Source organism: Heptranchias perlo, chromosome 7, assembly GCF_035084215.1.
Source record: "Heptranchias perlo isolate sHepPer1 chromosome 7, sHepPer1.hap1, whole genome shotgun sequence".
NCBI classification, from domain to species: Eukaryota; Metazoa; Chordata; class Chondrichthyes; order Hexanchiformes; family Hexanchidae; genus Heptranchias; species Heptranchias perlo.
In genome coordinates, this window is record NC_090331.1 from 59,435,874 (window position 1) to 59,448,239 (window position 12,366).

At 43.9% G+C, this 12,366-nt stretch overlaps 1 protein-coding gene across 2 annotated transcripts in view; it reads left to right on the forward strand.

Moving 5' to 3' along the window:
• The window catches only part of dnajc10 (DnaJ (Hsp40) homolog, subfamily C, member 10), a 77,601-nt gene that overhangs the window by 32,378 nt on the left and 32,857 nt on the right, over positions 1-12,366 (forward strand). Inside the window, exons 11-14 of one of the 2 annotated variants that reach the window (XM_067987681.1) lie at positions 4,172-4,261; positions 4,358-4,471; positions 6,749-6,863; positions 7,623-7,750. In XM_067987681.1, the coding sequence (XP_067843782.1) occupies positions 4,172-4,261; positions 4,358-4,471; positions 6,749-6,863; positions 7,623-7,750 (447 nt within the window). The remainder of the gene's footprint in view (positions 1-4,171; positions 4,262-4,357; positions 4,472-6,748; positions 6,864-7,622; positions 7,751-12,366) is intronic. The other variant, XM_067987682.1, reaches the window with a different exon arrangement.

Here is a 12,366-nt window from a genome sequence, read left to right on the forward strand (position 1 = left end):
CTTTCACCTCCTTACCATTTTCCACCTCCTTACCGTTTTCAACCTCCCCCCATCTACTGTTGAAACCCTCATTCATGCCTTTGCCACCTCCAGACACAACTACTTTAATTCTCCCCTTGCTGGCCTATCAGGCTGCTCTCTCCACAAACTGCAGCTTATCCAAAACTTCACTGCTCTTATCCTTCCCTGCACACTCGTCACCCTCGTTCTTGCCAATGTCTCAAACTTCTTGTCCTTATTTTTAGGTCCCTCCATGGCCTTGCCTCATCCTATCTCTGCACCCTTATCCTGCCTTACAACCACTCCAAACTTTCTGTTCCTCTGATCTTGTGCATCCCCGCTTCCTTTGCTATACCTTTTGGCAGCTGTTCTTAGTTACCTGGGTCCTACTCTCTAGAGTTCCTTCCTCAAACCACTTCACCTCCCGCCCCTTCTTTACATCCCTCTTTAAAACCCACCTCTTTGGTCTCCCCTCATAATCATGGAATCACAGAATGTTTTCAGCACAGAAGGAGGCCATTTGGCTCATCGAGCCCGTGCCGGCTCTTTGGAAGAGCTTTGTAATCCCTCTCTTTGGCTTGATGCTTGGGACATTTCTTTTTCTAAGTTGAAAGGGACTATATGGGGTGGGGAATTCTCCTCTTTGGGGTGAAGTTCCAGCAGGGTGGGTGTATTTGAGGTCAAGGGTGTTCATAAACCCTGGTGGTGTAAACTTTTCTGAGTTATTGCTTTGTTTTTGTGTGTTTATTATAAGTTTAACTTTTAGTGGTATTTAGAAGGATAGATAAGGAACTGTCTTGGCAGATATATTTTGAAGAAAATTGTTTTGTTCGAATGTGATTGGTCAGTTTTTGCATCTGAAATGAAAAAGCACAGATGATTCGGAGATCTAATTGCTTGCTCATTCTGGGATGTAATTGGTTGAAGAGAAAGTGGTCCTCCAGAATCAACCTGAGACAGTAGCAGAGAGAGGGATGGAATCAGTGTCGAGGGAACAGAGTTTGTGGCGGGGGCCGAAGATGATGGCTTTGGTCTTCCCAATGTTTAATTGGAGGAAATTGTGGCTCATCCAGGACTAGATGAAGGACAAGCAGTCTGATAACACATCATAATAACACCGAGGCAGTGGAGGGGTCGAGAGAGGTGGTGGTGAGGTGGAGTTAGGTGTCATCGGCGTACATGTGGTACCTGATGTCATGATGTCGCCGAGGGGGCAGCTTGTAGAAAAGAAATAGGATGGGGTCATGGATAGATCCTTGGAGTAAAAAACGTAACGGTGTGGGGACGGGAAGAGAAGCCATTGCAAGAGATTCTCTGACTACGACTGGATAGGGTGGAACATACAAGGGCAGTCCCACTTATTTGGACAATGAAAGAGAGGTGTTGGAGGAGGATGGTATGGTCAACCATGTCAAAGGCTGCAGAAAGATCAAGAAGGATGTGGCGGGATAGTGCACTTCCTGCTTTAATTTGTGTTAAGAAATTATCCCTTTCTTTTTAATGTGTGGCACAAGTTTCAACTGGAATGTCATTTCCACAGTGTAGCTGTTCAGAGATTTAATATACAATGGGGGTTAAATTGGATGATCCCCAAAACCAGGTGCAGGGGCTCGCGGTGCGCGATTAACCCGCGCCCGGTCATTGAGATGCAGGCAACACAACATTCGTTGCTGCCTGGTGATTTACCCGATTGCTGCATCCATCCAGCCAGCATCATTGTTGAGTGGCTGCTCACCAGCAGGAGGCCCAGATATTACGAGTGGCTAGCACCACTTAAAGGCAGCCTGCACTTCTTAAAGGGGAGGTGCAGGGTGGCTGCAGGAAGGTGGAAGTCAATTGGGAAGTGAATCTGTGCTGCAATATAGTGCAACATGGTGATGATGGGACCTCTGGAATTTTTAATGAGCAACAACTGAGCTGCTCAACGTTTGTGGGACTCTGACATTTGCAAAATATAAGATATGGGTCCGCACGGAGTGAGCAGAGATTGGACATCGCACACGTAAAACACAGATGTGGGTCCCGTCCCTATGTTTACAAACTGTTGAATTATTTTAAAACATTGAATAAAGGTTGCGCACTACTAAATCCCACACCCTCCAATCTGCATGTCAGACCCCACCAATCTACCGATCTTAGTTTGTGCAGGACTTGCGAGAGAGCGTGCACCATTTGGTGATTCACTAGAAGCCTTGGTGCAAGAGGTGGACAGAAGGAAGGGCATCCTATATCTGCAGGGGGGACAAGAGGCTCTCCAGACATATGCTCCCAAGGCAGTAGGGGACGAGGTCAATGCTAAGCGCGTAGCACCACGAACATGGATGCAGTGCAGGAAGAAGTTCAATGCTTTGATGTGAGTGGTGAAGGTGAGTGAGGTCAACTGTCAAGTGGCACCTCCTATCAACTGCACCACTAGCCGCATCAGATGCTTCCTTTCACCCTCACACATTACCACTGTTGCAAGCCGCACACCCACAACTCACCGGTCACACACACTGGCAGTTAGTCAACTATGACAGCCACATCACCAGGACATTCACCAACACACGTCCCGCTTTCTTGAAGGGGAAGGTAGCACATAACAAGAGGCAGCAAGTGGCAGTGGCTCCATGAAACATGAACCTGCTGTCCTCTCTCAGGATGATAACATTCCTGTCACTCTGCCAGTGCCCTTGCTATTGCCTGTCAGCTAGCCAGCCCACTCCCTGTAGAATATTGAAACTTTATTATAGGAACATAGAAAGAAAGGAACAGGAGTAGGCCATTTAGCCCCTCGTGCCTGTTCTGCCATTCATTGAGATCATGGTTGATCTGTGACCTAACTCTATATACCCGCCTTAGCCCATATCCTTTAATACTTTTGGTTAACTAAAATCTATCAAGTTCAGATTTAAAATTAACAATTGACATTTGTGGAACAGCATTCCAAACTTCTACCTCCCTTTGCATGTGGAAGCTTTTCCTAACTTCACTTCTTCAAGTCCTGGCTCTAACTTTTAGGCTGTTTCCCCTAGTCCTAGAGTACAGGAGACCTCCAAAAACAGTTACAAATGCATCAGCAGCCAGAAGCAATAATCCAGCAACTAATTTGTAACTCCTGCATGATCCCTTTAAATAGCGCTGGTGGGTTGGGGGGGTGCGGGGGGGAGTTCCTCCATGCTGTTTAAGACTTGTTCAGCTGTGCGAGGTTAAAACAATGCATTGGCTGGAGCGTTGAGTTCCAAAATCGCATCTGTCCCTTTAAATCAGCGTTGCACACTGATCTAACGCATATTCTCCCTACTTTACATGCTGCCAGGGTTCATTATCTGCGCATGCGCAAATGCCTTTACCAAGATGGCATCTGGCGCATGTCATGCTAGAAGTGTGCGCACGCATTCCAGACGCAATTTTGGGTCCTTAGGAGTCCACGTAGTGCCTACACAACGGGCGCTACGCGGCCCAATTTAGAGCCTAATGTCTCTTGCACAGAGTAGTCTTGGCAGGCTCAACAGTTATTCATTTGCTGTGGTGCAAGTACCCAAGACAAACCAGTAACTAAGAATTGACGACCAAGCAGATAGTTGAGTGGATTATACACTGTCAAGGGATTCTACTCTGTTACCATCTTATAGTGAAGAAGCCCAGTGGCAGGTTGAGGCTTTTTTCACACATGCTTCCTGGGCATCTCCAAGTTGAGTTTCAATTGATAGCATATGCAAAGTTACAACTTGAAGCAATCATTACATATTTACCAAAGGTAATTGTCCAGACTTAACTGCATCACAACCCCTTTGACAGAATGGTCCTGATAGCTGGAATTATGACTCCTATACAGAGAGTGCCCTCCTAAATTTGTATTATTTCGGTACGCTCACACGGTATGTGTGGATGATTTGAGATGACAGAAGGATGCAGATGGTGCAGGAATAGTTCACTGCATGCAGCACCACCTATTTGCAAAGTCGTGACAACATTTTCATGTGTGTGCTCAGCATGTGGTTTCTTCAGAATCTGTTAATCTAGGTTATACTTCTATGGTGTATATCATTTGAAGAATGAAGAAGTCCCTAACGGATAGGGACAATTATTTTTGTCTTACATGTCATGTCCTATGTAAATTGTCTTTTTACAACTCCTCTGCAGCCTATTTTAAAAAATTTTTTAAACATATATGTTAATTTTTCCACAGTTTCTAAATAGCCTGGATGCTAGAGAAATTTATGTTGATGTAATGCAGTATTTACCAGACCTGGAGAAGCTCACTGAACATTCATTCCAGGTATGACCAAACGAAAATTGGAATAATAATGGAACAGAAATGTACTCATCGTAGCAAAGAAAGAACAAAAGCAACTTCATGCTCTTCTTTTTCCAGAGCAAGTTAGCACACCATCGCTGGCTGGTTTTCTTTAAATTTGGTGACAGAACAGAGCCTGGTGATTATGAGTTTAAAAAGAGTACGGTTCTTCTACAAAGTGACAATATCCAGGTACAGCTGCTTAAGTCTGTTAAATAGTTATTAAACGCATGATTAAACTGCTTTTCTGATGTCAATGCTGTTACGGCAATGAATAACTGAGCTATACAAACCAATGAGGTCCCAGGTTCAATCCCTGATCTGTGGTGAGTTTTTTGATTCTAGCTAGCATGGCCTCAGTACTCCTGGGTTTGGGAGGATAAAATTAGTACTCGTTCTCATACCTAGTCATTTTATGTGACCCCTGCATGGGCTGAGGACAGGATCAAGCTCAGTTGTGATGTTGAATGAAATTAAAAGATTGCCAGCACTCGCTGTACAAGCTTATATCTGAAGAATGAAATAAGAAAAGGATATGTTTAAATTCAGTTATCTAAGGATAATCATATTGCACCGTTTTACAAATGGGCACAGTATTCACTTTCTTTAATGCAGCTCCCTATTTGTTTTCACCCTAAAAGTATGTTGCAGTGAAATGTTTTTATAGACTTATTTACTCTGATTTTGTTTGTACTGGACTGCATAAAGCACATTATATAGTACATGAATACATTGAGAATCTTGCATTTTTCTATACATTTTGGTAGTGCTACATTATTGAAGGTTGATGAGGCTAGGGTTGTTTCTTAGTACAGGGGAGCTTAAGGCAAACAGAAAGGGGATCAATGGTCTGCTAGGTGTCATTGAGGTTTGTGACCAAATAAATTCTCTGGGGGTGTTAATTTGGGCAGTGGGGAACTGGTATTTCCCTGGTGTGCTGATCCCAGGATCTCATCCTACTGGGCTGTAGGATAGGGTTCTGGAGCAGGACTGCAAAGGGAAGACCACACCCCATGAACAGCTTGTGTATCACTCAGATTGATGTGTACTTAGTACACATGTTTCTTGTGAGAGGTGTCACATTGTGCCATATCTGAAGAATACATTTTTTTGCTGATAGAAGCAAAATCTGAATAAACCTTTTGCCCATTGGAAGTAGGCTAAGTATGCATGAGGTCAGTTTTGAAGGGGGGGGGGTGGTGGAGATGGCAAGGCCATTTATGGTTTCAGTAGCCTCTGTAACCTACTATCAGATTTGCAGTTTGGATGTTCATTGAAGGATTTTTCATCTGCTGCATGCAAAGGTCATGGGAATCAGCCTCCATGCCTCTTTCCAATTCCTTCACTGTATGAGACAGATCTTACTGCCAATGAGCTACACAGGCTGTGTTTTTTTTTGTCATGATGGATTAGGGTAAGGAGATGATTCTGCATGGAGCTCTGAGCTAAGGGGAGATGCTGGGTTTCTTTTTTTAAGAAGTCCTGGAGTTGGTGTCGAATCTGGGAGAAATGAAAAAAAACTCTTGCATGACATGGATCTTGATGAGTTGCAGCAAGGTTATGATCTGGCCCTTGCCTATTTCAATGATGCGCTTCTCATGTTGTCCTTGAAAACACTTGCAGCAAGGACTTCTAGGAAATTGCTGTTCCATCAAGTGGGGGGGAAAAAGGGCTAACAGCAGGCCTTTATTCAGACTGCCCAGGTCAGTCATGCTGCAGGGTGTTTCTAGCCTTCCACTAGCCTTTTCTGGCATTCTCTGAAGGCAAAGAGGTGGGGGAGGGGATGGAAGTGGAAGAGCAACACCCTTCCCTGTGACTTTCCAGAGCTTCCAAACAACTGGCTTCTATAGCTGAGATGTTCAGTAGTAATTGTCTAAAGTTAGGAAGATTGAACATTCCCTTAATGGCTTATTAGGTTTATCCAGTAAACTATCTTCTGTACAGCTCCCAAACCCAAGTTCAATCCCTGGTATTTGCAGAATTAACTGAATTCAGCTGGGCTACAGTTGTGGCATTACGTTGGTCCTCAGTGGCCATGGGTTGAGGAGGGATAAAATGCCAGGAATCGCATTTGTGATTATATCTAGTGATCCCTACTGGAAGTGCATGTAAGAACCAAGATACCAGATGACTGTCATCGCCTGGTGAATCATACCCTAGCAAGGAGTCAACACCTTCAAGTGGGGAGAACATTGGTGTTGGGAGGGGGAAGTTAGGGTTACTTAACTTCCCTGCTTGTTTGTGGAGTTGATGTTGCCACAGCCATATTTTTGTCTGCTTCCTTGTCCAAAAGGCAATATAATTAAAAGCCTAAAATTTCTGTTAATACATAATTTTTTAATTATATGTAAGCTGGAGATTTATATGATTTGTTAAAGTGACACCAGCAAAATTCAAGTAATATTCCTAAAATTGTGAAATGACAGTAAAATGAATACTTTCTCAACACTAATGGTAGTGTTTTTTTAGGTTGGAACTTTTGACTGCCATGTAGGATCACGCGTCTGCAAAAACCTCTATTTCCACCAGCCTTGCATTGTGATATTCAAAGGCAGTGGAACACGTGCCTTTGAAATACATCATGGTAAGGACTCTGTTCTCATGTTACCTTGGCAGCTATGAAAACAAAATGTCCTTAACATCTTGGCTGTCCTTTATCTATGAGTTATTCTTGTTCTGGCCAGTTTACTTGTAAAAGATCATTTCTGGGATAGGCAACAGGAAATGTGCCTTTTGTTGGTCTGCATTGTGCCAGCTTGGCTCAGTGGTAGTACACTCGCCTCTATATCAGGAGGTTGTGGGTTGAAGCCCCAGTCCAGGACTTGAGCACATAATGCAGGCTGACACTTCATTGCAGTACTGAAGGAGTGCCGTGCTGTAGAGATGCCGTCTTTCGGATCAGATGTTTAACCGCGGCCCCGAGTGCCCTTTCAGGTGGATGGAAAAGATCCTATGGCACTGTTTGAAGGTGACTTGAAGAGTTCGCTCGGTATCCTGGCCAACATTTATTTGTTAACCAATACCACCAAAAAAGATTGGTCATTTATCTCATTGCTGTTTGTGGAATCCTGCTGGGTGCAAATTGGCTGCTGCGTTTGCCTACAGAATAACAGTGACTACACTTCAAAAGTAATTCATTGGCTGTGTCGCACTTTGGGATGTCCTGAGGACTTGAAAAGAAGTTCTTTCTTTTCATGTCGTGTAGCATTTACATCTTCTACAAAGAAGTACTCTGCCCAGACTGTCCTCTCTCAAGACTGAATATGAAAATTGTAATTGTTTTATAGAATGTTATTGCATTCATATGATAAACACTATTTCATGATGCATTTTATTCTAAAAGGTAAGAAGGTTCTGTACGACATTGTGTCCTTTGCCAGAGAGAGCATCAATGCACCTGTTATCACACTTAGTCCGAAGAATTTTCCAACGAAAGAAAAAGAACCTTGGCTTGTGGATTTTTTTGCACCAGTAAGCTCTTTCTTGAAATATATTTTAAATATAGAAAATAAGCTCATATCTAAAGCGTACTTGTAACTGGTGTACTGGTCCAAATTGGAGCGGGGTGTTAGGGGGGTTGGTAGTACAAGGTAAATACAGAGTAGATTGTCTGTAAGAAGTAGTTACAGGTAAGACCATAGTATAGCAAGCCTTATCTCTGCATTACCTTTATCGTCATTCAATCATGGAATCATAGAAATCATAGAAAATTTACGACACTGAAGGAGGCCATTCGGCCCATTGTGTCTGTGCCTGCCGAAAATGAGCCACCCAGCCTAATCCCACTTTCCAGCACTTGGTCCGTAGCCTTGTAGGTCACGGCACTTCAGGTGCAGATCCAGGTACTTTTTAAATGAGTTGAGGGTTTCTGCCTCTACCATCCTTTCAGGCAGTGAGTTCCAGACCTCTACCACCTTCTGGGTGAAAAAAATTTTCCTCAGCTCCCCTCTAATCCTTCTACTAATCACTTTAAATCTATGCCCCCTGGTTATTGACCTCTCTGCTAAGGGAAATAAGTCCTTTCTATCCACTTTATCCAGGCCCCTCATAATTTTGTACACCTCAACCTCCTCTATTCCAAAGAGAACTATACCAGCCTATCCAATCTTTCCTCATAACTAAAATACTCCAGTCCTGGCAACATCCTCGTCAATCTCCTCTGTACCCTCTCTAGTGCAATTACATCCTACCTGTAATGTGGTAACCAGAACACTCAATACTCACGCCCTGGCCTAACCAGTGTTTTAGACAGTACAGCATAACCTCCCTGCTCTTATATTCTGTGCCTCAGCTAATAAAGGAAAGTATTCCATATGCCATCTTAACCACCTTATCTACCTGTCCTGCTACCTTCAGAGATCTGTGGACATGTACTCCAAGGCCCCTCACTTCCTCTACACCTTTCAGTATTCTCCCACTTATTGTGTACTCCTTTGCCTTGTTTGCCCTCCTCAAATACATTACCTCACACTTCTCTGGATTGAATTCCATTTGCTACTTTTCTGCCCATCTAACCAGTCCATTGATATCTTCCTGCAGTCTACACCATTCCTCCGCACTATCAGTCACACGGCCAATTTTTGTATCATCTGCAAACTTCTTAATCTTGCCCCCACATTTAAGTCCAAATCATTAATATATATCACAAAAAGCAAGGGACCTAGTACTGAGCCCTGCGGAACCCCACTGGAAACAGCCTTCCAGTCACAAAAACACCCGTCAACCATTACCCTTTGATCCCTGCCATTGAGCCAATTTTGGATCCAACTTGCCACTCTCCCTTGGATCCCATGGGCTTCTACTTCTTTGACCAGTCTGCCATGTGGGACCTTGTCAAAAGCCTTGCTTAAAATCCATGTAGACTACATCAAATGCACTACCCTCATCGGTCCTCCTTGTTAACCTCCTCAAAAAATTCAATCAAGTTAGTCAGACACGACCTCCCCTTAACAAATCCACGCTGACTGTCCTTGATTACTCCGTGCCTTTCTAAGTAACAGTTTATCCTGTCCCTCAGAATTCGTTCCAATAATTTTCCCACCACCGAGGTTAGACTGACTGGCCTGTAATTACTTGGTCTATCCCTCGCTCCCTTTTTAAACAATGGTACAATGTTAGCAGTCCTCCAATCCTCCGGCACCTCGCCTGTATCCAGTGAGGACTGGAAAATGATGGTCAGAGCCTCCGCTATTTCCACCCTTGCTTCTTTTAAACAGCCTGGGGAACATTTCATCCAGCCCTGGTGATTTATCTACTTTCAAAGATGTAATCCCCTTAATACTTCCTCTCTCACTAAGTTTATCCCATCCAAAATTTCACACTCCTCCTTAACTACAATGTCTGCATCGTTCCTCTCTTTTGTAAAGACTGACGCAAAGTATTCATTAAGAACCATACCAACATCTTCCGCCTCCATGCATAGGTTACCTTTTTGATTTCTAATAGGCTGTACTCTTTCCTTAGTTATCCTCTTGCTCTTAATGTATTTATAAAATATCTTTGGGTTTTCCTTGATTTTACTTGCCAATATTTTTTCATGCCCTCTCTTTGCTCTTTTAATTTCACCCCTGCACTTTTTATACTCCTCTAGGCTTTCTGTAGTATTGAGTTCTCGGTGTTTGACATAAGCTTTCCTTTTCTGCCTTATCTTACCCTGTGTGCCTAACCCTAACCCTAATCCAAGGGGCTCTAGATTTGGCAGCCCCACCCTTTTTCTTGTTGGAACATGTTTACTTTGCACCCCTTGAATCTTCCCCTTGAATGCCTCCCACTGCTCCAACATTGATTTACCTTCAGGAAGCTGTTTCTAGTCCACTTTTGCTAAATCGCTTCTTAGCTTAGTAAAATTGGTCTTTCCCCAGTTGAGAACTTTAACTCCTGTTCTATCTTTATCCTTTTTCATAACTACGCTAAAACTAACTGAATTATGATCACTTCCACTAAAATGCTCTCCCACTGATACTCCTTCCATCTGCTCAGCCTCATTTCCTAAAACTAAATCCAGAACTGCCCCCTCTCTTGTTTGGCTTGCTATGTACTGACTAAAAAAATTCTCCTGAATGCAATTTAAGAATTTTGCGTCCTCTATACCCTTCACACTGTTTATGTCCCAGTTAATATTAGGGTAGTTGAAATCCCCTACTATTACTGCCCTATTGTTTTTGCACTTCTCAGAAATTTGCCTACATATTTGCTCTTCTATCTCCCGCTGACTGTTTGGGGGTCTGTAGTACACTCCCAGTAGTGTGACTGCCGCTTTTTTGTTCCTTAGCTCAACCCATATGGCCTCATTTGATGATCTGTCAAAGATGTCATCCCTCCTCACAGCTGTAATTGTTTCTTTAACCAAAATTGCAACCCCCTCCTTTTTTATCCCCTTCTCTATCTCGTCTGAAAACCCTGTAACCAGGAACGTTGAGCTGCCATTCCTGCTCCTCTTTAAGCCATGTTTCTGTAATAGCTAAGCTATCGTACTGCCACGTGTCTATCTGTGCCCTCAGCTCATTTGCTTTATTCACTATACTCCTTGCATGAGGTATATACCTTTAAGCACTGCCAAGCTCCCTTGCTGTGTACTTTCTAACCTTTGTTTCCTCTGCCTTCCTAAGTCAGTTACTAATTTTCTGCCTTCGATCTCCAGTTCTGATTCTGTCCCATCTGAATTTTTAAAAAATTCATTCATGGGATATGGGCGTCGCTGGCAAGGCCAGCATTTATTGCCCATCCCTAATTGCCCTTGAGAAGGTGGTGGTGAGCCACTTTCTTGAACCGCTGCAGTCCGTGTGGTGAAGGTTCTCCCACAGTGCTGTTAGGTAGGGAGTTCCAGGATTTTGACCCAGTGATGATGAAGGAACGGCAATCCCCAAGTCGGGATGGTGTGTGACTTGGAGGGGAATGTGCAGATGGTGGTGTTCCCATGTGCCTGCTGCCCTAGTCCTTCTAGGTGGTAGAGGTCGTGGGTTTGGGAGGTGCTGTCGAAGAAGCCTTGGCGAGTTGCTGCAGTGCATCCTGTGGATGGTATGCACTGCAGCCACTGTGCGGAGGTGGTGGAGGGAATGAATGTTTAGGGTGGTGGATGGGGTGCCAATCAAGCAGGCTGTTTGTCCTGGATGGTGTCGAGCTTCTTGAGTGTTGTTGGAGCTGCACTCATCCAGGCAAGTGGAGAGTATTCCATCACACTCCTGACTTGTGCTTGGAGATGCTGGAAAGGCTTCGGGGAGTCAGGAGGTGAGTCACTTGCTGCAGAATACCCAGTTTGTGACCTGCTCTTGTAGTCACAGTATTTATGTGGCTGGTCCAGTTAAGTTTCTGGTTGATGGTGACCCCCAGGATATTGATAGTGGGAGTTTTGGCGATGGTAATGCCATTGAATGTCCAAGGGGAGGTGGTTGGATTCTCTCTTGTTGGAGATGGTCATTGCCTGACACTTGTCTGGCGCAAATGTTACTTGCCACTTATCAGCCCAAGCCTGGATGTTGTCCAGGTCTTGCTGCATGCGGGCACGGTCTGCTTTGTTATCTGAGGAGTTGCGAATGGAACTGAACACTGCAATCATCAACGGACATCCCCATATCTGACCTTATGATGGAGGGAAGGGTCATTGATGAAGCAGCTGAAGATGGTTGGGCCTAGGACACTGCCCTGAGGAACTCCTGCAGCAATGTCCTGGGGCTGAGATGATTGGCCTCCAACAACCACTACTATCTTCCTTTGTGCTAGGTATGACTCCAGCCACTGGAGAGTTTTCCCCCTGATTCCCATTGATTTCAATTTTACTGGGGCTCCTTGGCGCCACACTCGGTCAAATGCTGCCTTGATGTCAAGGGCATTGAATCTACACTCAGATTCCCAACCCCTGCTAAGCTAGCCAATTTAAGTACATGCTTGGTTTCCAAAAGTAGTTTTTACTAAATACCAGCAATCTATGACTACATATGGACGTTGTCTGTGACCATTCTTTTACATTTGGAAAAAAAAACCTGCTAAAACAGTACTAATTTTAACAATAATTTGCAAAACTTATTAGTGCTACCTTCTATATGCTAATAACATTCTTTATGCCCTCATGCCCCAAAAGAAGAAAATAT